The 23,305-nt window shown below is 40.4% G+C and overlaps 2 protein-coding genes across 20 annotated transcripts in view; both read right to left on the minus strand.

Annotated features, from left to right (window-relative positions):
• Positions 1-16,449, minus strand: part of birc6 (baculoviral IAP repeat containing 6) — a 174,522-nt gene extending 158,073 nt beyond the window's left edge. For all 19 annotated transcript variants that reach the window (XM_080741078.1, XM_080741077.1, XM_080741087.1 and 16 more), the window contains exons 1-3: positions 16,087-16,449; positions 11,057-11,238; positions 4,254-4,391 (exon numbers count right to left, since the gene is read on the minus strand). In XM_080741078.1, coding sequence (XP_080597204.1) covers positions 4,254-4,391; positions 11,057-11,238; positions 16,087-16,297 — 531 coding nt within the window. In that variant the 5' untranslated portion in view covers positions 16,298-16,449. The remainder of the gene's footprint in view (positions 1-4,253; positions 4,392-11,056; positions 11,239-16,086) is intronic.
• An 804-nt stretch (positions 16,450-17,253) lies between these two features.
• On the minus strand, positions 17,254-22,302 carry yipf4 (Yip1 domain family, member 4). The gene is made up of 6 exons (XM_080740413.1): positions 22,083-22,302; positions 21,028-21,181; positions 20,322-20,493; positions 18,712-18,789; positions 18,475-18,588; positions 17,254-18,034 (listed from the first exon to the last, which is right to left on the minus strand). The coding sequence occupies exons 1-6, from the start codon at positions 22,138-22,140 to the stop codon at positions 17,897-17,899; spliced, it is 714 nt and encodes a 237-aa protein (XP_080596539.1). The 5' UTR covers positions 22,141-22,302; the 3' UTR covers positions 17,254-17,896.
• Positions 22,303-23,305: the final 1,003 nt, after the last annotated feature.

The raw sequence follows: 23,305 nt of genomic DNA on the forward strand, positions 1-23,305 counted from the left end.
TATTCATACGGATTGCTGGCGGAGCGCGGGCCGCGTGGAGTAAAACCGAAAATGAAACTATTTTACTTTCTCCACCGCGTCGCACGTTGTGCCCCGTACGGCGCGTCGGCGATTTTATAACCTTTTCTGTCAAGTCTTGTAACTAAAACCTGTATATAGCAGCACTCAATCACTGCGATTTGAGAGTTGAGACGTGACGTGAGTTTACAGAATCACTGTACACGATCTGACTACCCTTCCTCTTCTGGTTTGTTCACACAGCTGTTTGTGTCTGAAAAGCCCAAGTAGCTAGCCTACGTTACTATGGTAACCCGACAGTGCAGATCTAAAAGCTCAGAACGCGTCGCGGATGCGATGTGTTGTGAGCTTGTAGATCTGCTCCTTTGAAAGCCAGACCCGCTGTGCTGTACAGAGAAGTATAACTCGGGCAGTCAGGCTGTGTCTCCTCTCCACTGTGGAGAGGCGACTTTTGGGAAGATGATTGCAATATTTTGGCTTATCGCCGAACCTTAATTAATAGATACGGGGGTGCGGTAATTACCGCAGTACCGGCGGTAAATGGGAAGACGGTAATCGCGGTAACAAAATGTCCATACCGCCCCAGGCCTACAGATGTATTTTTAACCATAACAGTAGAATATCTTCCAAGGAATTTGGCAAAAGGGAGACAAAATAAAGATTTTCTTTTTTAGTGCCACTGCCTCTATAATTATCCAAGATGGCTCAAGGTTTGTCACAAAAACTTCTGGGGTCAAGCAGTCAATAACATTTTTAGACTTTCACGAGCAGCACTGCCTGCTAGGGTGGGAAAATTGGTGACTCCTTGACAGCGCATGGATCTGTCATCGAGGCACTTTTGTGAGGGTTGGCTCTGAAGCCTTAGAGAGGGCAAACTAGCAGAGCAGAAAGACTGGCAGCCTGGAAAGTTGGGTGGTAATGAGGGTGATTTGTTGCAGAAGTAACTCTTGTGCCTGGCAGTGCCAACAGTAAGGCAGCGAGAGAGGATGCCTCCTGGCAGCCTGACCCATAGCGGGGGGAATAAATCTAAGAAGTAGAAGCAGGATGAGCAGACTGGTGGAGAATCCCTTGTGATTTGGCTCGGTATTGATAGTTGAACTGTTAGCGTAATATAATTATGCATTACTGATGGCCACGCACCTTTGACTTGTTTTACTACTTTTTTTATTGGTGATGGACATCAGGACAGGACCTCTGCTTGTTCCCCCTGCCCAGCTGTGGTTATTAATATGCCAAAGAGGTCTGTAGAGTCAGCAATGTGTGTGTGCGGGTGTGTGTGTGTGTGTGTGTGTGTGTTGACTGCAGTCAGGCTTTCAAACACAGCAATGCCGCTGTCGAACAGGAGAGCGCTTGTGCACATTACCGAAGAAAGATAGATTGCCCCCTCCCCTCTCTTTCCACTCTCTGCGGTGCTTCATGAAGAAAGGCTAAATAGATTTCTTGCTTTTAGTCAGTCAAACTGGAGGACGCAAGTGGTCATTTCTCATTTCTGTTCTGTTCTCTGCGACGACCTGTGCAGGAGCTTTTGTTTGTTTGTTCAGCTATACACAAACCGCTGTAGCTCAATACTAACAGTTACTTGGCTGTTTGACTCTGCACTACTAGCCCAACAGGCAACACAATCTCCCAAATCAACCCACTCACTGGAGGCTGGACCTCTTCATTTTTATTTATTGATGACTGGTGGCTTGCTTGATTGACTGACTGATATTATTTAAGCTGTCTGCAAAAAAAAAGGACCACAATGTAAATATAAATAATATAATGACAATCAATCAATGCTCAACGGGATTTTGAATTAAAACAAGTATGTTGGATATCTTGGATAGTGCCAATAGCCTAGCTAAAGCCGCTTTTCCACTGCATAGAACTCGACTCCATTTGCTTCATTTTCCACTGCAGATACCTCCTCAAAGTTGCTGGTCGTCATATATAGTAGCAATGCCCAACTTCTACCCTCTTTCACAGTGCTTATTGCATTAGAAACACAAGAGCTGTATTTAAACCTTACAGTCCAACAAAAAACGTTTGCATTTTATGTGAGAAATAAGCCATGCAAAGATACTCAATATTGATTCAAATCACATACAACAGGCAGTGTTTTCATGTGACCTTTAGGTATTGCTTGAGCCCGCTCAGAACCAAAAAAAAAAGTTCTACAAAAAAAGTATGAGGTACTTTTAACTAATGGAGAAATCAAAGACTTCCATGCAGTGGAAAAGCAACCATAACGTCCCTCAGGACAGCTTTGTTACTTTGTACCAACACCTCACCCAGCAGGCCATGACAGCTGGCCAGCCCCTTTAAGAGAAGCAGCCAGAAGCAGCCAGGGGCGTCACAAGGGGGGGGGGGGGGGGTGGGGAGTGGGAGGGGCCTTAATTATTTTATACTTTAGCTTGTAGATATGCCATTTTTGAAAAGTCGTGAAAAAGTGTGCAAATCTTTGAATATATGTATTTTTTAAGCAAACATTGTAACTCAAATTTTGATATGGAGGTCTGTGGCCAAATACATATCATTTTGGGGGTACTTGACGTGAAAAATTTGAGCACCACTGACATAGAAATACAGGTTTTTCAAAAAAGCCTTAGAAGGATTTGAAATATTCAAAGACTTGCGCAAATGTTTTTCAAAAATAGCAGATCTACAAGCTCGCAGCGCGGCACTGTGAGCTTGTATATCTGCAATTGTCAATAGTTAAAGCACAAAATAATGCATTCCCAGTATAGATGGGTTAAACCCCCTCTCCCTATGAAGAACATTCATGGGGGGGCCCTCAGTGTATCCTTGTACCCAGGGCCCAAAATTTGGTGCGACACCCCTGAGGAGAAGCAACCGCTGCTTTATCAGTTCCTTAGTCATGCCACTGATTACATTAGCAGCCAACTATGCAGCATGTCGCATAAGCATGATACGCTAATGTGATTACATTACCCTCCAATTTGCCATCTGTAGCAAGAATACTACTATAAGCTGTAGGGAATGATGCAACACCGACAGCGCAGACACTAATGAGACAACCGGTTTTGAATAATTGAAGGGATTGTTTCCGTAAGGGTGCGCCCTTTTGAGTTTGTAAGAAGCATGCCTTTATTAACAATATCAGTGACTTGTCTCGGTTCACAGGGGCCTCTGGCTTTAACAAACACAACTTCCTCATTATCTTTAATATTTCCTACTAGTTCATCTGATTGGTTTTCAGCTTGCCAAAATAAAACCTTCAGGAGGACCCAATTCGGTTTAAGAGCTCAACTGACGGCAGTGGTATCAATTTAACAACCAGTATGGCTCACATGTCAGCTTTCAGCGTAGCTTCCCATCACAGAACTTCCAAATACACAACTGCAAAGTGAAAGAAACTGCCATGGCTATGGACCAAACTGAGCTTTTGTCCAAACAACAAGCCAGTGAAGAGGACACCTCCTGAGTGAGCAGCACCAAGCCCTTTTAAGACAAACTGTTATATTATTTATTTGTGTCAAATGCTCCCACTGGGCCTTTAATTATTATTTTTTGCTTCATAACCGCCTGGTGCGGCTTCAAAGCTATAGCTTGGTTGACCACAGCAGGCAATAACGAGAAATAGCAGATTCCAGCAGTATAAAATATTGAGTTAATTCAACAATTTATTTTTTTCTATATTTTTTTAACACTCATGCTGACATAACTAATGTAGATTAACTGCCATGTATCTTTCCTATTGTTTTTACCTGATTTTTTGTGGGGCCGTGCACGCGGCTGTGCGCGCTGCATACTCCCGTTCACAGCCATTCAAAGTCTTGTATTTCACGCGGAGAACAAAAAATACAGCCGCGATGATTTGTGTGTAAGCTATGGTCCATAGAAAACAGGTGGTTTTGACCAAACAAATATGGGAAAAGAAGTGGAGATAAATCCATGTTTGTGCAGGAGCTTGTATACAAAGCAATGAGGAAAAGGAAGTCAGCAGGAGCGGCTTTCACGAGGCTTCATGGGAAGTTAAGTTTCTTCGCTCACTAGCGGCCGCCGCAGTGCAGGGGCTATGTGGTGTTAAGTGGTAATCTATCACCATTTTAGACATTTTCTCTTGTAATAATAATCAATATGAAAATGTTGGTCCAACCTTAATAAACAGTATCAATAACTCATCACAGATGAGTTCTCATGAGCTGAAAATAAATCAGGTCATTCTGCCTGAGTCACATGCCCATCTAGCAAATATTGAACAAGCCTCAGGAAAGGTGTGTCTGACTCACCTTTGCTACTTTGTGATTGGCTGCTGTCTCATGTGAGGTATTCTTCAGGCCTTCTTTGAGCTGGGTGATGAAGAGGTCGAATCCTTCCGTGTTGGACACGTCAATTTTCTCCTGACAGGCTGACAACATCTGCTGGGCCTGGAATGGACACAGACATACATTATGGGAAACGATACTAGGGATGTGACGATAATCGCCATTATCATTATCGTGATTAAAAAACACTCACAATAATCGTTTCGTGGAGATTAAAATATATTGTGCAATTGTCCTCCATTACAAACTGGGATCAATTCACCTTTTATTAGCAGAGCTTCATATCCGGTACCATTTAAACCCTCTATAATTGGTCAAACAGACCTGTAAACAACATAATAGATAGTCTTTTTTTTTTACACTCTACCAAATCTCTTTGCCAAAAAATAACCGATCTACAAGCTCACGGGTTGCGACACGTTTTGAGCTTGTAGATCTGCTATTATTTGGCCAACGTTCAGTCCCAGAATGGATGTTGGGGATATTTTGATTATCGCCATAATATTGTAAATCGCTATTGTTTTGGTCACAATAATCATCGTGACATGAAATTTTCATATTGTCCCATCCCTACAGTCTGTAACCAAGCTACCAAGACCCTAGGCTCTATAATATACCATTGTGCACCAGGCTAAAAATAGCAACAGCTATGACCAACTGTGACATTTATTTGAATTAGTCATAACTAAGTCACACTTTGCAACTTCAGTCAAAGCCAAAGCAATAAACTATGTGACACTGAAAACAGTGGAAAAACAATCTTTCCAAAGTTCCCCCGAATTCTGTGGAAATTAAGCAGTACTGTCCATTGTAACACAGGGCTCATCATTAATGAATGCAAACTCATGGATGTAAGGCACGATAGGACAACGTCCACAGGAAAAAAAAGGCCAGCAGCAGAAAAGATGAAAGCAGGACAAATCAATATGCAGTACAAAGTCAACCTGGCTCACAGACTTTATTAATATGCAACATACTGTACACCAATATCCTAGTGCAGGGGTTCTAAAACTTTTTGATCTCACGAGTCACAACCCCATGTGAACTTTTTTGGCGACCCCATCACCTGTCTGTGAGAATGATCTCCAATCTCGCTTGTAAAAGTTTTTGGCGATCCGTAATTTAATTTAACTCAGCGAGCCGCGAGGGTACATGGATAGAATCAAATGGGTGCTATGGCATTACCCTAACCAATGTAGGACTAATGACATGTCTGACTTATGGGCAGTCCCCAGTCCCCACCACCAAGGTGCGGACCCATGGACTCCATGTATTGTAACTCGCTCTTGGAGTAACAAAAACACCACAATGGCTCTTTTAAGCCGCCTGCTCATGCACATTGAACATAATTCCTCTGCAGTGTGTGTCTTGTGTTTTCTCTGTTTCTTCCTTGGTTGGACGACCACACTTTTTTCTTTATCAAACATTTTTTTTTGCAGGGAGTTGCCAATAACCAACCCCCAACCCCACTTTGGGTCGCGATTAAGGCTGGTACGATTTTGATTTGAATCACGAATTGAAGCGAAATGGTCGTTCGATTCTATCGAAATTCGAACCCACGCGCATTTTAATGCCAAGAGCAAGTTTTTGTACAACATACTTTACAGAGAAACAACATTTGGCAACACAACGGAAGCCACCAATACATTTCTTGACTCACTTCTCCTCCAAATAATTTGGCCTAACTTAAATAGGCCTATTATTGATTCTACTTTTAAAGAAACATGCTGTTAACTAAGTATAAGTCAGTCAACAGTGGATTGTACCATTCAACTAGCATTGCTATTCAATATCCATAATTAGTGTTGCTGGTAGTTTGAGGGATTGTTATTTACGTACAAGTAAGGTTTCCCAGACATGAACAAATACCAAAAAAGAACTCTGCCCAATACATAATGTACCTTTATACTGGTCACATGCTGGGGTCTATTATGTATTTTGTAAACCTTTGCTCCACAGAAGCTGGATTGTAGCCAAGATCAATACGCAGAGACACTTACAGAGCATAGCAATGAGAAACATCCGTCTCAGCTGTGATGCCCAAATAATGGTCTGTCTGTGAGTGCACACACTCACATCTTCTAAAGGCTTGTGGAGTGATTATAAGAGGATCAAACTCTCTAAGGAATGGCAAAATAAAAAGAGGCGAAATAGTGTCGGCACACTGCCTGAGACCAAACTGATGACATTACTTTGATTGCTGGTTCCTAATATGATTTTACTCAAGATTATTGCTGTGCAATAAATGCATGTGACGGAATATAACATAGCAGACAGAAAAACACTACCTAAACTGGAAGGTCTGCTGTAGCAGCACTGTTATAAAACAAATGACATGTCATTTTTGTCGAGCTTCAGAATGTCTGTATATTCTAAATGACATTTACCAAAACAAGTAACAGCCCATGGATCAAACTGACTATCAATCCCCAAAGTTTTATGGACTCGAACCCTAGCATCCCTTTTCTGAGAGTGTCATAATAGGCAAACTCTTTTCAAAAATAGCAGATCTACAACATGCCAGATGGTAGGTAGATTGGATATTTTCTGAGAGAAAGGGAGAAAAGGGAGCTGATCAAGTAGAGAACCCCCAGACGATTTTGATCAAAGTAGCACAAGCTTTAAGTGGATAAGAAACAAATGTGCAGTTTGTAAGGCAAAATATGTGATCTGGTGTGACAGTCTACTGATTCTTTACGCTGTACCTTGCGTATCCAAATATAATCTTGAGTGTTATGCATGTTGTACACACAACACAGACAACAGGTTGCTTTAGCAAGACAACAGAAATGGCCTTATTTGTCCTTCCTCTGACAGGTCAATCTGAGTTTTCTCCAAAACAGAAAAACATCTTTACTGTAGAGCTCATTAAAATCATATCTCCTTCTCACAGACTAGACAAAGAGCCACTGTAGATCTATGCCATCCTTACCTACCCTCCCTGACACCCCCACATGGGTAGGCCTGTCTCAGGGTCATATACCGTAACATTATATAATCATTAAATGTAATCATTTCACATCCTGGTATCCATGTGAACCTTCTCGTCCCCACAGAAATCTGTCAATGCTTTCTGAGACTCCCTTCCTCTCTCCTGTGTTTTCCCATACATGTGGTCCCATACCTGTTGCACCCTGCATCAAATTATCTTTGCCATTTTTATGCTCTGAGCCTCTGACCCTGCCCATGGACAGTTGGAATTAAAGCTTTCTCTGATACCTTTAACTTGTTCTTCTGAGTTTATCTATTCTTTGAACAAAGTGTTGTCAAGTCCTTTGTGAGTTTTTCCACCACACATCTTATCGAACTTAATATACAGATATTTTCCATTTAGGGCCAGTATTTAAAATGGAATTCAGACAACATGTACAGTATTAATAGAAGATAGGCAGGCAATTCATTAGCCTGCTGAAAATTGATTTCGTCGACTAAAACTATGACGAAAAATGTTTGTCGACTGCGTTTTTTTCACTGACGAAAACTAAATAAAAACTAAGCTGTGATGACTAAAACTAAGACTAATATATTGACAATTTCGTCAACAAAATAAAAACTAGACTAAAATGTTAGGGAGGGACTAGTGGAGAAGAGAGTCATTTTATGTTTGGTTGTTCTCAGGTGTTGCGTGCTGGAAATAGCCGATCTGCTATTTTCAGTAGATCTGCTATTTTTAGTCGCCTAAAATCTTATGATATTTAGTCGACTAAAATTAGATTAAAACTAAAACTTTTCAGGTGACTAAATTATGACTAAAATTACATTTTATTCAAAAGACTGACTAAAACTACATCAAAATTTGCTGTCAAAAACAACACAGATCAATACAAAAAGCCATGAATAGCCAATTGGCGTCCGGAATATCCTCTTATCTTAAGACTGGACAAGATAGCTAAAATACCCATAAATTCTTTTTGACATAACGCAGAACATCGTTTTACAAATTAATCCATCTGTTGACAAAAACACTATGTCACAAATGTATTCATATCAAATCTTTTACTGCAAAGGCAGTAAGTATGATATCCAAACAGCCAGAGGCAATTACATTTAAAACTCTGCTCACTGGTAAGACAACCAGTTTCAAATATGGCTTAAAGGGCCACTTCACCTCTGGGACAACCAGATCTTATTTTATTGTTGTTTGGGACACGATCAACACAATCCTGAGTTATTTTTTGTGTTCAATCTGTGTTTTTAGATATTTTAGTATTTGAGCATGACTAGTGATGCATTTTGCATCATCAGTGATGCGTTTTGCATCATATGATGCAAAACGCATCACTAGTACATGCTGAAATACTAAGATATCTCAAAAAACAGAAAGTTAACAAACACAAAACATTTTTTTTATGAGGTTTCCCCCGGGAGTTGAATTTCAACCTTTTAGTACATATTAGTACACACCTTTAGAAACACATTGGTGAAGACATTTCTTGGTAACGATTTACTTTGCAGATTGGTCAAATATCTTCCCCTTATTACATACTGTATTGATTATCTAGACCTCTCATATCAACACACATCCAGGGTTTAAAGTTCTCCAGCACTACTCTCCACACTGTTGTCCATGTGTGCTGCTCACGTATTAACTGACAGCCTTCATGCCTTTCCAAAGTGGGAGCAGATCACTGAGGTCCCAAATGGCAACCACCACACTTAATCATGAAGCATTTAGAAAAACTACTTTTTAACCTATGAAATTATTGACATTACATTTTACAGTCGGTGGTCACCAAAACTTGTTTTTGATGAAATTGCCCCAAAAACCAAATCCCTAATTTTTCCCACAGCAAGAGTGATTTTCAGGTGCCGGCGTGTACATGTAGATTAGGCATTCAAGTAAAGGTTTAATGCGCCTTCTCCTTATAGCAGCCCTATGTAACTTTCCTGTTCTAACCTGTATTTGCGGGTCTGTGTTGAATTCTTTACCACAGAGCTAATATAGCCTGCCTGCTTGCCCAAGGGAGAAATGTCATTTTGACCGCAAGACCAACATTTGTGTCAAACAAGAGACAAGATTGTGTCAAACCAGACACAGTATCTAAATGTCTCAACAGAAGAGCAGAGAGAACAAATACAACTACCATAATTGTATAAATTATATTATAATAAAGGAGCTATAGTCAACTTTTTCTTGAAAAACGGATGCAAAAATAAAAATAATGTTTCGAAAATATTTTATAAAAAAATAAGCTTCATATATTTTCTATTTCTATTCAAAAATGACCACAAAAAGCGTAAAATAATGATAAAATAATCATTTTGGCCATTGTCAGACCGACACTTTGTTTACATGTAAACAAAGTGTCGGCACTACAATGAAAAAGTTGACTATAGCTCCTTAACATACTCTACCATACTGAAGTGATGGGACAAAATACAATTTTAGTCACAAAAAATAGTTACATAAAACTAGCCTGGCTTGGCCAGACTATATACTAACGCAGCTAACTAACTGCAGTATATATCCCCTCCTTGTTTTAACATGGGTGGATTGTCTAGCTGAGCTAGGCTAACATAAAACAGCTTTAAACGATATTGTCTTGGTATGGCTCTGCAGGAGGCTAGCCGTCTATGAGGGTGTGTGACTGAGTGTGTGCAAACTGCTGGACCAGTCAGCAACAAACTTTGTATTCATGCTTGCCAGCAGCAGGCTACAGAATTTCTTCCAAAGTCTTTTTGACTTATAGACACCTGGCAAAGAAAACCTCTTCTGTAGTACTGGCAGGTCGGACCACATTTTTTTGCCATGATCACACACACACAGTGGTGTAAACAAAAAACAATACGAGCCATGCTTTTACAGCTGGTAAACATACATTGGTATCTTGGCAAGAACAGTGGTCAAATGATTCACAGCATGTATCATTATCCTGTCGTGCACACATAAATCTAATTTAAATATCTAGGAGGGAGGGGCCCCATCAGTTGTGTTTACATCTGATCATATTACTTTCGGATTCTATTTATACCATTCTCGTACTGCACGCTCTGGCGCTCATTCTAACCAATTTGTTCCGATCAAACTAAGCTCAGCTGGAAGACAGATCCTGCTGTTAGCAGAGTCACCCGGACGGAAGTGGCCTGAAAAGGGGAGGGGCCAAACCAGCTTCATTAATATTAACTACTATCGATAGCTAAAGATTGGACAGGGCAGTCAAGTATAATCAGATTCTAGTTCTACATCTTGTTAGAATTGAACATTGTCTCGAAGCACAGATTAGTAGCCGGCAGAAAGCCAATAGGCAAACTCACCAGCTAAGGTCAAAATGATGCTGTTGCAGTAGTTGTTGTTAAATTATCAATTTAGGGATGTTCCCTTGTTTCAGAATGATAAGGAACAAGCAGGTGGGGTGTGGCAGTAATATATCATGTGTCAACATCACTGCAAATGTCTTTGGTTTGATTCCAGCTGGAGACCTGGGTTCATGTCCTTCCCCATCTCTGCCCTGAGTTTCCTGTCTACCCCAACAAAAAGTATGGGAGTATAAAATATGTTTATTTTGTTACGCAGTCTCTGTTTGATTGTAAGGGGGACAAATATAAATACCGTTTGCTTTTTATATACATGTGCTTTTATGACTGCCCTTTTATTATGAGCACCCACCATCATTTTCATAATCTGGCACCAATGAACTCAGACATTTCATCCGCACATATTACAACAATGTGAATATCTATCTACATGACTTCCTTATGAGTGAGTGTGTCCCAACTTTGAATAGTAAAAGGCCAGGTAGTTCCTCCTGCTGCTTATTAGCGCTTACCTCTGTGACGGGCACTTCCAGCTGGACCATGTCCTCAGGCTTGGCCACGGGGGCCTGCAGGGCCGTGTCTAGCAGCAGGATGCCATTTAGGTCCTTTCTGCATCCCACTGCATAGTCATCCACAAAAAGCACCTTGTCCACCGCAGGGAAGTACTGACACCTGACACGCCCCCCGGGTTTAGCTGGGACATGAGACAGGGAGAACACATTAAAGCAAAAGAGTAGAGGGGTTGGAAAGACACATGACAGTATACGATTATAGTACATACTTCATTCTTATAGATCATGTAAGCACCGCATGGTATAGAGAGCTAGCAAATTAGTCAGAAACAAAAGATTAAAATGTAGTCCTTGGCACCTGAGAATGATCTCACGGGTGCAGAAACTAATAAGCAATGAGAATAAATACAGTGAATAGTAGGACCAGAAAATAACAATTCATGTCATTTCATGTTCTATTCATCGTGAAATTAGCTATATAATATTTCTTTTTTCTTTTGCCTATTGGAAAGTGGGGATGGACAGGAAAGGGGAGAGAGAGAGATGGGGAGAGAAATGCTGCAAAGATCGTCTGGAATGGGACTCGAACCTGCGATGCACTGTCAGACTACATTAGAGCCTAGGTGCCCGGACCGCTAGGACAGCATACTGTATATTCAGGGCCTACATTCTATTTTGACTATCCAAATGATTATAAACATGGCTGCTTTAAAGACCTATGTTTCGATCGTTCGTAAGTTATCTATTTTCTTCTGCTTTTCCTTTGTCTTAGACTGTTATGTGATTCTGCCTTCTGCCAAGGGGCAATCCTCAGAGGGCAACATGTCAATGCAATAGATGGACTGAAGCTGCAGTACAAGTATTTACAAGAAGCATGTATCATTTATGAGCAATTATGTTCAGCTATGGGTGGAATTCAGTTACAGTAATCCATTTTATTTTGTCAATTTTTATATCACTAAATGTATGACCATGATGATTCCAGAATAGTCATTCAAAGCAGGTAAAACCATTATGCTGAAACAACACATTGAACACTTCCTTTCATTGTTAAAACACTTTACTGATTCAAACAATGAATGCTTGTTAAAAAACCCAACAAACAAATGTTAAAAAAATAAAAAACACTTCCTTTCAGACTAGCATAAATATACCATGGATTTGTCAGTGCGGTCAATGTAATTCGGATGTGCTTGAACCAGAAGACACTTCCAATTCTGACTCTGTTCTACCATTGAAATGAAATCTTTATTCTATTCTATGGAAGAGGGTAGTGAGTTTAATACTTTGATGTGGCAAGGTTCACAACAGAACACATACAGACTAGTCATATCTAACTTCACATTGCCTTCTAAATTGAAAAACTCATACCACACACTGCTTTTAATTAAATACAACCAATATCCACATCCAGGCACATCTGATTTGACACCATCCCAATGGTCAACGTGCCATGAGTTGTTAAACAACTCACATGTAGCAAACAACAGTTCAGCATCAAGTCAACAACAGTCGGGTAGTCAGGTCCGCCACGGTATCTTCCTCATGAACACACAATGCGCCACTTTAAACTGATAATTCAAATAAATCTTAGCAATGGAAGGCAACTACGCATAGCAAAGTTAAAGTCTTACACATGCACAATATTACAGATGAATGAGCGCCAGAGCGTGCAGATGAAAAATGGTATAAATAGAAACCGAAAGTAAAAAATGCTCCTCTTTTCCTCATTTGTCTGCTGGATTTAGATAAACCAATATATAAAGAACAACAAGCGTCTTAACCGTTGGGTGAATCAGCAGCCATAGCAAGAAACTTCATGTTATTCATCTCGACTGACTGTCCCCTTCACCTCACGTCTCTTCACAAGTGACCCGGTTCAAATCTGACTCAAGTCATCCCCCCTCTCTCATGCCTTTCCTGTTTCTCTGTTGTGTTCATTGTGTTATCACAATAAAGCTCAAATGCCAGAGAATTATCAAAAAAGTTATTTAACAGTATAAATATCAATTTGTATTAGTCCACAAAATGTCATACATGACATATCACTACAACTTGGAGAACTGGCAGTTTTTATACTTTAGTTCATTTCATGATGAACTTGTTATAATACCAAGCATTGACTTTTGAAATTGTGGTCATGCCTATTGCTCTCAAAACAGTGCTTAGACTGATACATTGACAACCAAGTAGTATACACAGGGGGTGTACTACTTGCTGCTCAAGGTTAGACTGAGGCATACCTGTATCAACTCAGGGGCTGATGACTATCTTCAACGGTGTCAGGCATAATCGCCTATAACATTTTCGCCAGGTCTTTTCGCGGGGCACTTTTGCCGTGGAGGAGAGTCTTTTCACCTACCTGTCTGAGCCATTTCGCCTACCCTCAATTCTGCTGTCAGACTGTCCATGTTTTCATATTATCTCTTTGTCATTTAAATATTATAGTGACTGTGACAGTTGTTACATGTCAAACCTACACACAGCTATCCTATGCACTCCATAGTAATCACATAAATACAGAGCTATTGGAATCAGGTGCGCCCAAATAATTAATTAATCCATGTCCCGATACTAGGCTATAGATTCTTTGGTGCAGTATTGAACAGTATTGTAAAATTAACAGTATTGTAGGCCTATATTGTTTTAACATTAGGCTATACAAAATATATATGTAGGCTATTAGCCTATATAGGTCTATAGGCTATAAGATATGCTACACCTAAATAGCCTATAGAATCAACCTTGCCTGTCAACAGGCATAAAAAACTATTTTGCCATTTTTTAGGAATAAAATGTGATGTACATAATAAATGTCAAGTAAACTGTTAGATTCACTTGACACCACTGTCACCATCACTATAATATTTAAATGACAAAGAGATAATTTGCAAACATGGACAGTCTGACGGCAGAATTGAGGGTAGGCGAAATGGCTCAGAATCTTGGGTGAAAAGACTCTCCTCCAAGGCGAAAATGCCAGGCGAAAGGACCAAATGCGTGTAGGCGAATATGTTATAGGCGAAAGTGCTGGTGACCTCTTCAACTATAGCAGAATATTTCAATGGTAAAGATAATTTATGATTTTATTCTTATGGCTGAACTGTTATCATGGGTAACATCACAAGTAACAAGGAAATTAGGACAAAACAATACGAGCCAAACGTCAATTCTTGATGTACGGTATAACAGAATCAGATGACTAATTTAATCACACTCTTAAAAAATCATTATTTTTGCTCATGAGTGATGAAACACATTTGTATAGCTATATGCACATTTGTACAGACCATTTCTCATACAAATTCACAGACCAAAGGCTGCATAATAGCATTGGTATTATATTGTGAGATGTTTTAATATCTTTAAACAATAAATAGGCTACTTATATAAAAAAAAAAAAGACTACCAAAAAAAATCTGTATTGTCATTTTGTCAGTATGATGCAGCCCAAGTACTAAGGCAGCACTTTTTTTATTTCATGCTTACATAATGCTTGTTTACTATTAATACATAATGCTTGTTTACTTTTAAAATAAACCCCTGTCTAACTGAAAACTCTACAAGAACGGCTGTAATCAGTTAAACATTAGATACTAACATACATTCTCTGTTGACAAGACTAACCCTAACCCTATAAGGCAGGGAAACATGCCTGTCTATGGCATAGTATAGAAGATTCATAATACAAACGAGTTCAATAATGTTATGTAATAGAGAGTCTGATTTAGCCTATGCTATGACATATACAATAACACTGTTTAAGAATTCCAGAATAACCTATCGAATACATTGACAAAAATGTAAAAGATCTGCATGGTAACATTTAAAACCATTGTTGTATTTAATGTGCCAACATCAGCTGACTGCACAAAGAAGGGACTGTTGCATTTCTAAGTTAAACCGAAACAATACAAGACAAAACCTGCAGTGACAGTGTACACACATTATGCTTTGACTGGCTTGATAGCCTCAATAGCATGGCAGTTTACATCAAATTGACACGTTTAGCTGTGTAGCCAACGTGAAAATGTCTAGATCAGAAAAACTATTTTCACACGGGAAGCGTGCAATTGCATAATTTGTTGCGATACTGGAGCAGAACTACATTGGCTTTGTAAGGTTGCCATGGGCTAGCAGCAGACGTTATGCTAACTTAGCCGACAATGCTACCATGTCATGATGCGATTAACATACGGCAGGTTAGTCAACATTAGCTTACACAACACAGTGGTTCTGGATTTCAGGGACTCTCTAGGTTCCTCTTATGGGGGTCTAAATTGACCCTTACAAGTCTGTAACTTTGACAGTGTACAAATGGAACCAAATTGACCCTAACGAACGGGTCCATTTGGTTCCATTTGTACACTGTCAAAGTTAAGGGGAGACCTTTACATTTCAAAGTTTGAGAACCACTGGCTTACAAGTTGCTTCAATGTAGCCGCATAATAACACAAAACAACCACAACATGGTTTGAGTGGGGGGCACGGTTTGGATTTCCCACTGCATGCTGCTGCAAGTACAACAGAAGGCACAGCATGATGACAGCAGTTAGCAATCATCAAGGCCCTGAAGACACAGTGGTAGCTAGACTACTAGAATAACAAAGATATGAAGGACACAACAGTGACGTAACGGACACGCGGAAGTGCAGGGCCCTTGACTTGATAGTGTTGACATTTCTCTTTCGACATAAACGTCGTGCGTTCCAACATATTTTTCAGGTTAAAATGTGTCGTTCGACGAGCAACAAAACAAAACATTTTCACACTAGTCAATAATGCGTAATACAATCGTGCGTGGCAACGCACGCGCCGATCCGCTCCCCACGGAGTCTGGATTGGAACCCGTGGTTACGCTACCATGCCTCGTTGTTGTGACGTCACTGACACAACCCAGGTTTATTTTGCATTCGCCAGCTATTAGCTAAAACGTTAGCTAAGGTTATTGCCTCGGTTGCCGCTGACTTTGCGTGTGTCGTGTTTATTGTCACGGGCTAAACACAGTGACAGGAGACCGTGACACTCACCATGTAAAGCAGAAGCCTGCAGAATGGCGCCCGACGTGCCGTCTATGACTTTAATGCCACCCCGGCTGGTCACGGCTAGGATAGCGTTGAGGGCCGGGTGGTAGGAGAGGCTTCGCAGGCCCTCGTCGTCGCAGCGCAGGCAACCGTCTCTCAGCACAATCCAGTCTGAGGAGGTGGACGAGCCGGAGCCCGGCGAGGCCGCGGCCGCCATTTTTTCTTTATTTTTCCCTTCCCTTTCCTATATTTCAGTGATCTCAGTTGACACAAGTAATAACGATCAATCTAAAAAGGGCTAAACCCCGAGCTATCAAAGTATTTTCTGCCACTGCCGACTCTCCCCTCCTGCCGTCCGTCAGAGCGCAGCAGTAGCTATTCACCATCAGTGCTGGAGGAAAACTCCAGGCACGGCTCTCTGACTGTCAGATGGACGTCAGGTAAGCGGGGCTAGCGTAGCGGCTCTGCCATGTCACGCGAGAACAGCAAGTGCACGACGAGAGCAACGTTGATGAATATGAGAATATGCTGAATGTTCAGTATGTCAGTGGTTCTCAAACTTTTTCATGTCAGGGACCCCCAAATTGACACTTTATGATATTCTAGCAGTGATTCCCACCCATTTTAATTTCAAGGACCCCCAGTTTGACATGCATTAGGCTACGGACCCCCATTTAATGGTATTTCCATCTATGAGACCCCAATTTATATTGTAAAATCAATGTTGATTTAATTCTGTGTACAAATGGAACCAACCCCCTAGAACTCCCTCAAGGACCCCTGAGGGTCCCCAGACCCCACTTTGAGAACCAATGATGTAATCATCAAAAAGCAATTACTCCCTGTTCTCTTTAATAAATTCAGTGAACTAAGAAAAACAGTCACCTGTGTGCTTGTTTTGTTTTCATTATGAGCTCAGTTGAATTGTTTTTGCTTGCAGTAAGGGCCTTTGAATCCACAAAGATAGCTGCCACAGTGCCACATAATATTCTGAACAATGTGTCAAAAAGTTGACCTAGCTCTGTATGTTGATCCAAGATAATCTGTTTTTAGAAATACCTTAACAGATACATTTACACATATTAGGATGTCTAGGTATGTACAATTACATGTGGCTCTTTCGTTATATAAAATGCTTATAAAATAATGACTCAAATGAGGTAAAAACTCAAATGTAGTAGACAATGCTTTATTTCATTCAAAGTGCCCCATCTAAACCACTTATCCAGACTGTATAAGTTAAGAAATAAGTTTGTTTACAAAAAAATAAAAGCATAAACAAAACAACCAGCCATTGTTAATAACGCATAAAACGTTCACCTTTTTAGGGAAACCTCATTTTGGGCGGTGATTTTATTGTTTGTTCAAATTGAACAAAGATATTTGGCACCACACTCTTCAATGTAAAAAATTAAAATAAAAACTCAAATGTAACCCTTCAATCTATGTCACAAATAACAGAATTCCCATTTCCACAAACAGTTACATACAATGATTAAGTCATTTCAGAGACACAGTGGCTGTTTGTATAGGCATTTGACAACAAAAATGTGCATACATCGGTTCAATCTGTAAAAGCTTCCGTTTTGGGATTTTGTTTTTTATTGAACACATAACGGGACACAACTATATATACATATTAATCTGATACCCCATATTCCCACAGTCTAGGATTGTAACAGGGCTAAAAAGAAGAAAAGAAAATGTTTTGGGTTTGTTTTTTTAAACCCAAGCTCCTTATATTTTGTTGTGGAAAGTCTTTCTTTTCGCGTTGCTCCAGGGTCAGTATCCAACAAAAGGGTCCACAGAAGCCCAGTCAGACACCAGTGTACAGTGATAGGAAGTAGATGTACAAAAGAAAAATAGGATATATGAGAAGAGGCTTCTTCGTTTTGAATTCGTCTCCGACAAGCAGTGACGCAGCACTGTAAGCAGCCCAAAACACTCCAAAAAGCTGCAAGATGAAAATAAGGACTATGGTTAGATTAACCAAAATATTGCATAAAATATATATCGTAATACCACCTGTTGTTATACCGCTTTCTAAAACGGATAGTTCCAGTCCTAGAATTCTAATTATAAGTATCACTGCGCCAACATCGTATTTACAATATTCAAAATGCCATTCCATGGATGTATTGCTGTTTGTGATTTTATCTTTCATATGTCAAGGTAAGAGGAGCACTCGTTTGCAACCTGTGCAATGTTTTTACAAATCACTTTAAAACCAGGCAGATACCGCAACAAGCACTGCTCGGTACCTTCCATTCATTTGCACAACTTGGATTGGAACAGATTTGTGGATTGTTAATACTGTTCATGTTAATACAATATATTTAAATCAAGAGAACAGAAAAGATAATAAACGTATATATATTAAATAAGCTCACTCACTTTTATTAGTGTACCAACCACTTCAAATGCCCCTATCACCAAAAGCAGAGGGGACACAACGATGAGTGGGAGAAGGGAGTACCCAATCACTCCAAGGACTTGCCCATATGACACCTTGTGAAGAGAAGAACATCACATTATCACAACATAAGGTAAATCTGTACGTGTATTGCAAATTATAGAAAATATGAAATCAATTACAGTACAAATAAGCTACTTAATATCTATAGAACTTACTTCACCACCAAGAACACGGGCCAGCAAGAAGACTGTTAGAGATCCAAATATCCAGATAGTGATAATCCAAGACACAACCTATGGGAAATATGATAAAGAATTAATTCAGAAGCAAGGGGCTACAGTAATAAGTGCTGTTTAACCCTTTCCTTTATATGAACCAGAGGAACAGAAGCTGAATGATTCCTCTAATAATATAGGGCCATAACTCTAGTCTTCACCATCTATGTAGGACTCTGACAGCTAACTGCACAAACACAAACCAGGTCCATTAACTTTTTCATTTTCAACATGACATTGATTGTATTTGGTTGCCGTTTATATGCTAGTGCCCCATCAACTGCCAACAGCAAGGCCAGACTTGAACTGTTCCATTTTATTTGCCCATATTACTGGTGATGATAGGATGTATTGTACATTATCAATAAATAAATCCTGTTAATGGTTCAAACATTACACTAATCCCTCAGTCCAAGTGCAGATAGCCAAGCCAGACTTTAAAGCTGCACTCTATAACTTTCATGGACTACCAAACCCCTGATTCAGATCCCCTGTTCAAGTGCTGATTTTTTCGCCACAAATCCAATAGTGCGCGTCTACTTGCTCAGAGATATGTTGAATTTTGACCTTTCTTCAGGCAGTACCACCTGTCAAACCACTAGTGGTCAAACCAGACCAAGTATGTTTCACAAGAAGAGCAGGTACACTAAATACAACCACCACTGGCACCACTTGCCGTAAACTATATTCCAAGAGCAATCGTTGCTATAGTGTTTTCATTAACAGGCGTCTCCCCATCTCTCCAGGTCTTTAATAAACAGAAAATGTATGTTTAGGTAGGTAAAGTATACCGTTTAAATCCTATAATGAAAGATAACTCCACAAAGATCATTTTCCATATTCAATGTTATAGTGATCCAGTTCCAATTTCACCTGTTTATCCTGTATGATATTTTTATTCAATGACTCCTAACTTAACACAATTACTGCCTTTTAATCTGAAGGTTGCTAGGTGCCTTGGTGCCGCGCTGTTTCCTCCGTCGGCCGCCGCTATTATTTTGAAGGGCCAGAAGGGGGTTGTTTTTGTTTTTTTGGATTATCACTTGACGGCAACGATTATTGACGGCAACGATTACGTCATCTAGTCACATGACAGTGTGAGCCCAGAAGAGAAACATGGCTGCGCCCAGCCGTGTGTATTGTTTACATTAGACCTGGCTCAAAATGGCTCAAAATGTCTCTTTTGGAGTAAATGAAGTCTCTTTATGGGCCTCTCAATGGATTTACTATGGAGGACGTTCACTTCGCGTGCACGCCCGACGTGCGTTGTAAACAAATCGCGGACATTACCGATGCGGGCGGGTGCGGATCGACGTACAGTAAGTAATAATAACTTTACTGTATATACAGTAAGATTGACAGTCCTCACCGTCAACGGCGCCATGGTGTTAACCCTTTCAATGACGGTGAGGACTGTCAAGGGCAGCAGAACAGTTAATACAATTGGTATATTGACCTGAACATGAGACAAGGAGACCCATGTTACTGAACAAACAGACAAATATAGAGCTATTTAAAAAGCGCTGGTCTATGGTATAGAGACTGCTTACCCTAAACTGTCCATAGATGGAGATCATTGAGAAGAGCAGCACCACAGCTAGAGGGCCCCAGAAGTCTGGGTTGTCTCTCACCACCTGGCGGTTAAAACCCAGAGAGGGCATGGGCATCAGCACACAGCGAATCTTGTAGTAGATGTCCTTCAGGTCAATGTCCAGCTCCTCACTGGTATGGACACAAAATAGCAGTCAGGGATGAAATAAAATAAAAGCCAATCGCTATAATTTGGCTCATAGTAAAGTAGTAGTAAACACACTGGTCAAATCTGCTATGAAACAACGCCTGACTAGAGGCGCCCATTTATGCTTGTGCCCACGGTTGCTTGACCCCAACCCAGAATGTCCTTTTGGTGACATACAACTTTGTTGGAAAAAGTCACCAAACGCACATTTCAGCACCATATCAACAGGTATACAATCACACAAAATATTTTGCCTATAACGATTCGAGATCAAAGGTTTAGCCTAATTGACGAATATGGAGCAAAGAAATATCACCTTGTATGAAATAGCCCACTCTTTAGGAGCCTGATTAATGTAAATCTGCCCCCGCACGACAGGTGCATCAGTAATAAAATCAAGGGCACTTTCCGCAGTGGTGCTCGGCATTTTGCATGGGTTTTTGAGCTCCCAAGCACCCACAGGATTGCCATCTAAGGTCGTGATCATGTAATACCTCTGTACTTTTAGGTTTACTCACAGTAGAGGTTTGATGTCTTCACCATCATCCTCCTCCACCTCCAGCAGCCATCCATACCCTCGTTGCCTCAGGAACGTGGTGGCATATGGGTCTTTTCCACTCTCACTGCCCAAGTTCAGCTTAATGTCCGGGGCATCGATGGTACCACTGAGCTCTGTGGAGAACAATGTCATTAAGGATGGGTCTAATAACTAGACAAGTACAGAGCCAACCCAGTTCCAGTCTAGAGCGTGTAAGTGGTTAAATATTTATCACAATTGTTTTTACAAGGTGGCCTTTAAATATATCATAGATTATGTGATGGCATTCCTGTGGTAGTTTGTCTTCGTAGGGGTATTTTCAAGTGTTTTTCTTGACATGCATTCCATTATCACGGATTTATCATCTATCTACACAGGATAACTATTTCGCAGGGGTGCCCAAAAGGTAGATCGTGATGATCACCAAGGGTGTACAGGTAGATCACATGACATGCCCTTAAAAATATATAATTAAAATAAAAAATCATGTTGAGCTGGTCATTTTAAAAGTAGCTCTCATGTCAAAAAGGTGGGGGCACCCCTGCTCTAAAGAGTCTGCTTTTTCCCGTCTTTGCCAAAAACAGCCGATCTAGAAATCGACAGTTTTTGGGGGCTAATGTTCCAGAATATGGATGCTGGTGTTCAAGTGTTTAAACTTTAAATACGACATAAAGCCTATCCATACACAAATACTTGTTAAAAAGATTCACACATAGGTTTTTACTGTAATTAAATGAAATCGTTGGAAACAGCCAAATAACTTGTTTGCGAGGCTCAGCTGTCAAACAAAAAGGCAGGTACGTTTACGTGGTAGTAGGTGAATTGTAGCATGCTAAACTTCAGCTGACATCATTAAGCTGCAGTGCAGACAATCCTAATATCCGAGTGAGCAGACACGATTAGTGGAAGCATAGATAGATCAAATCGTTTCACAGCGAGGATGACTTGGTTTTGAACATAAAGTCAATCCAGCACACAGAAGGTGATGATGTGTTGTTGTGAGGCCTGCTAGCTGTTAAGCTACCCTGGCATTACCTTCAGCTTCTGTCGATGAGACGAACGTGAAATCTCCATTGGTCGGAGAAAACTGCATTGTTGCCGTTGTTGCAGAGCGCTTCAGGACCCAGGAAATGACATTTAAACGATATAATCGCTGTAATTCAGGTGTAAACGCTTGAAACGGACGCTGACATTGACGAAGTTTCGCCCATGAACGAAAATACTATTCCATTTTGTTGTCGTTTCACTGCTGACACCACTGCGATCGAAAGCAGGAAGTGCAAGGAGACCTGGGAAAAGGAGACACGTCAAATCCAACACGAATCCAAAGACAAACACCACGGACAGGGGAACCCCCTGCCACCTGGTGGGTGAATAGTGTAAATGCATATGTGCATCTGTCAACTGTTGCTGTCAAAATAGGCTAGTCTGTTATATAGGTTAATGGCTTTATTATATAGGATTAGATTATTATAATATAATGATGCATAATGCTATGCCACCTGAATGGCCTCCATCCATTCACATGCTTGTATAAAGAATTAAGATCTTTATTTGTCAAAACTGTCTTTTATTGTGAGCTTGTAGATACTTCTTTTGTCTTCACTGCATCAAAACATTAGACCAGAAAAAAGTATATGAAAAAAAAGTTACACAACTGTGTCTTTTGTCCTCAGTCTGCCACAGAGTGTGCCCGATTATGTGGAGCTAGTGTCTGGCCCTCTTGGATGGCTGACTATAGACATGGTCAGATCACATCCGGTCGTGACCTTAAGGGCATCCAGCAAAAAGGCCTTTTCCACCCAAGAGCAAGGTCTGTTGTGTACTGGGTGTACTGATGTTGGCTGAGCATCGATAACAGGGTCAGCATGCCTGGCAGCCCTATACGGAGGGCTATAGCTCTGATCGATGCCAAGCCGGTGTTCTTGTACCAGCCGAACATATGATAGGCTGATCTTGGATGGATTGTCTTTATTGTTTTTAAAGACTTTTGGTGCTGACGCTAATGAAGCTGTCCAAGACAAGTCATGGAGCATGGCCATCACATCCTGCCCTGGTAGACTACATTTGAGTAAATGCTGCGGATGCTTCATGCAATGCTGGAAATCAATACAAAAATATTAAGATAAAGTAATGGCGTTAGCACAACTAGATCAATACTTTTGAAAGAGGGCTATAAGGTGAAATTGTGCATTCTGACTGATTACCTTAAGACAAGAAACAGCTGTAAAGCAAGTTGCGTCTTCAAAACCATGTGA

Source organism: Nannobrachium achirus (assembly GCF_963921795.1).
Source record: "Nannobrachium achirus genome assembly, chromosome: 13".
Classification (NCBI taxonomy): domain Eukaryota; kingdom Metazoa; phylum Chordata; class Actinopteri; order Myctophiformes; family Myctophidae; genus Nannobrachium; species Nannobrachium achirus.

What these genes read in the sequence shown, in the direction of transcription:
- yipf4 (XM_080740413.1), bottom strand. Translation starts at nt 22,140, where the DNA reads ATGCAGTTTTCTCCGACCAATGGAGATTTCACGTTCGTCTCATCGACA. An exon ending in CTCATCGACAGAAGCTGAAG is followed by an intron (nt 21,182 to 22,082) that starts GTAATGCCAGGG and finishes TGTTCTCCACAG; the next exon opens with AGCTCAGTGGTACCATCGAT. An exon ending in CCCGTGTTCTTGGTGGTGAA is followed by an intron (nt 18,589 to 18,711) that starts GTAAGTTCTATA and finishes TCTCTTCACAAG; the next exon opens with GTGTCATATGGGCAAGTCCT.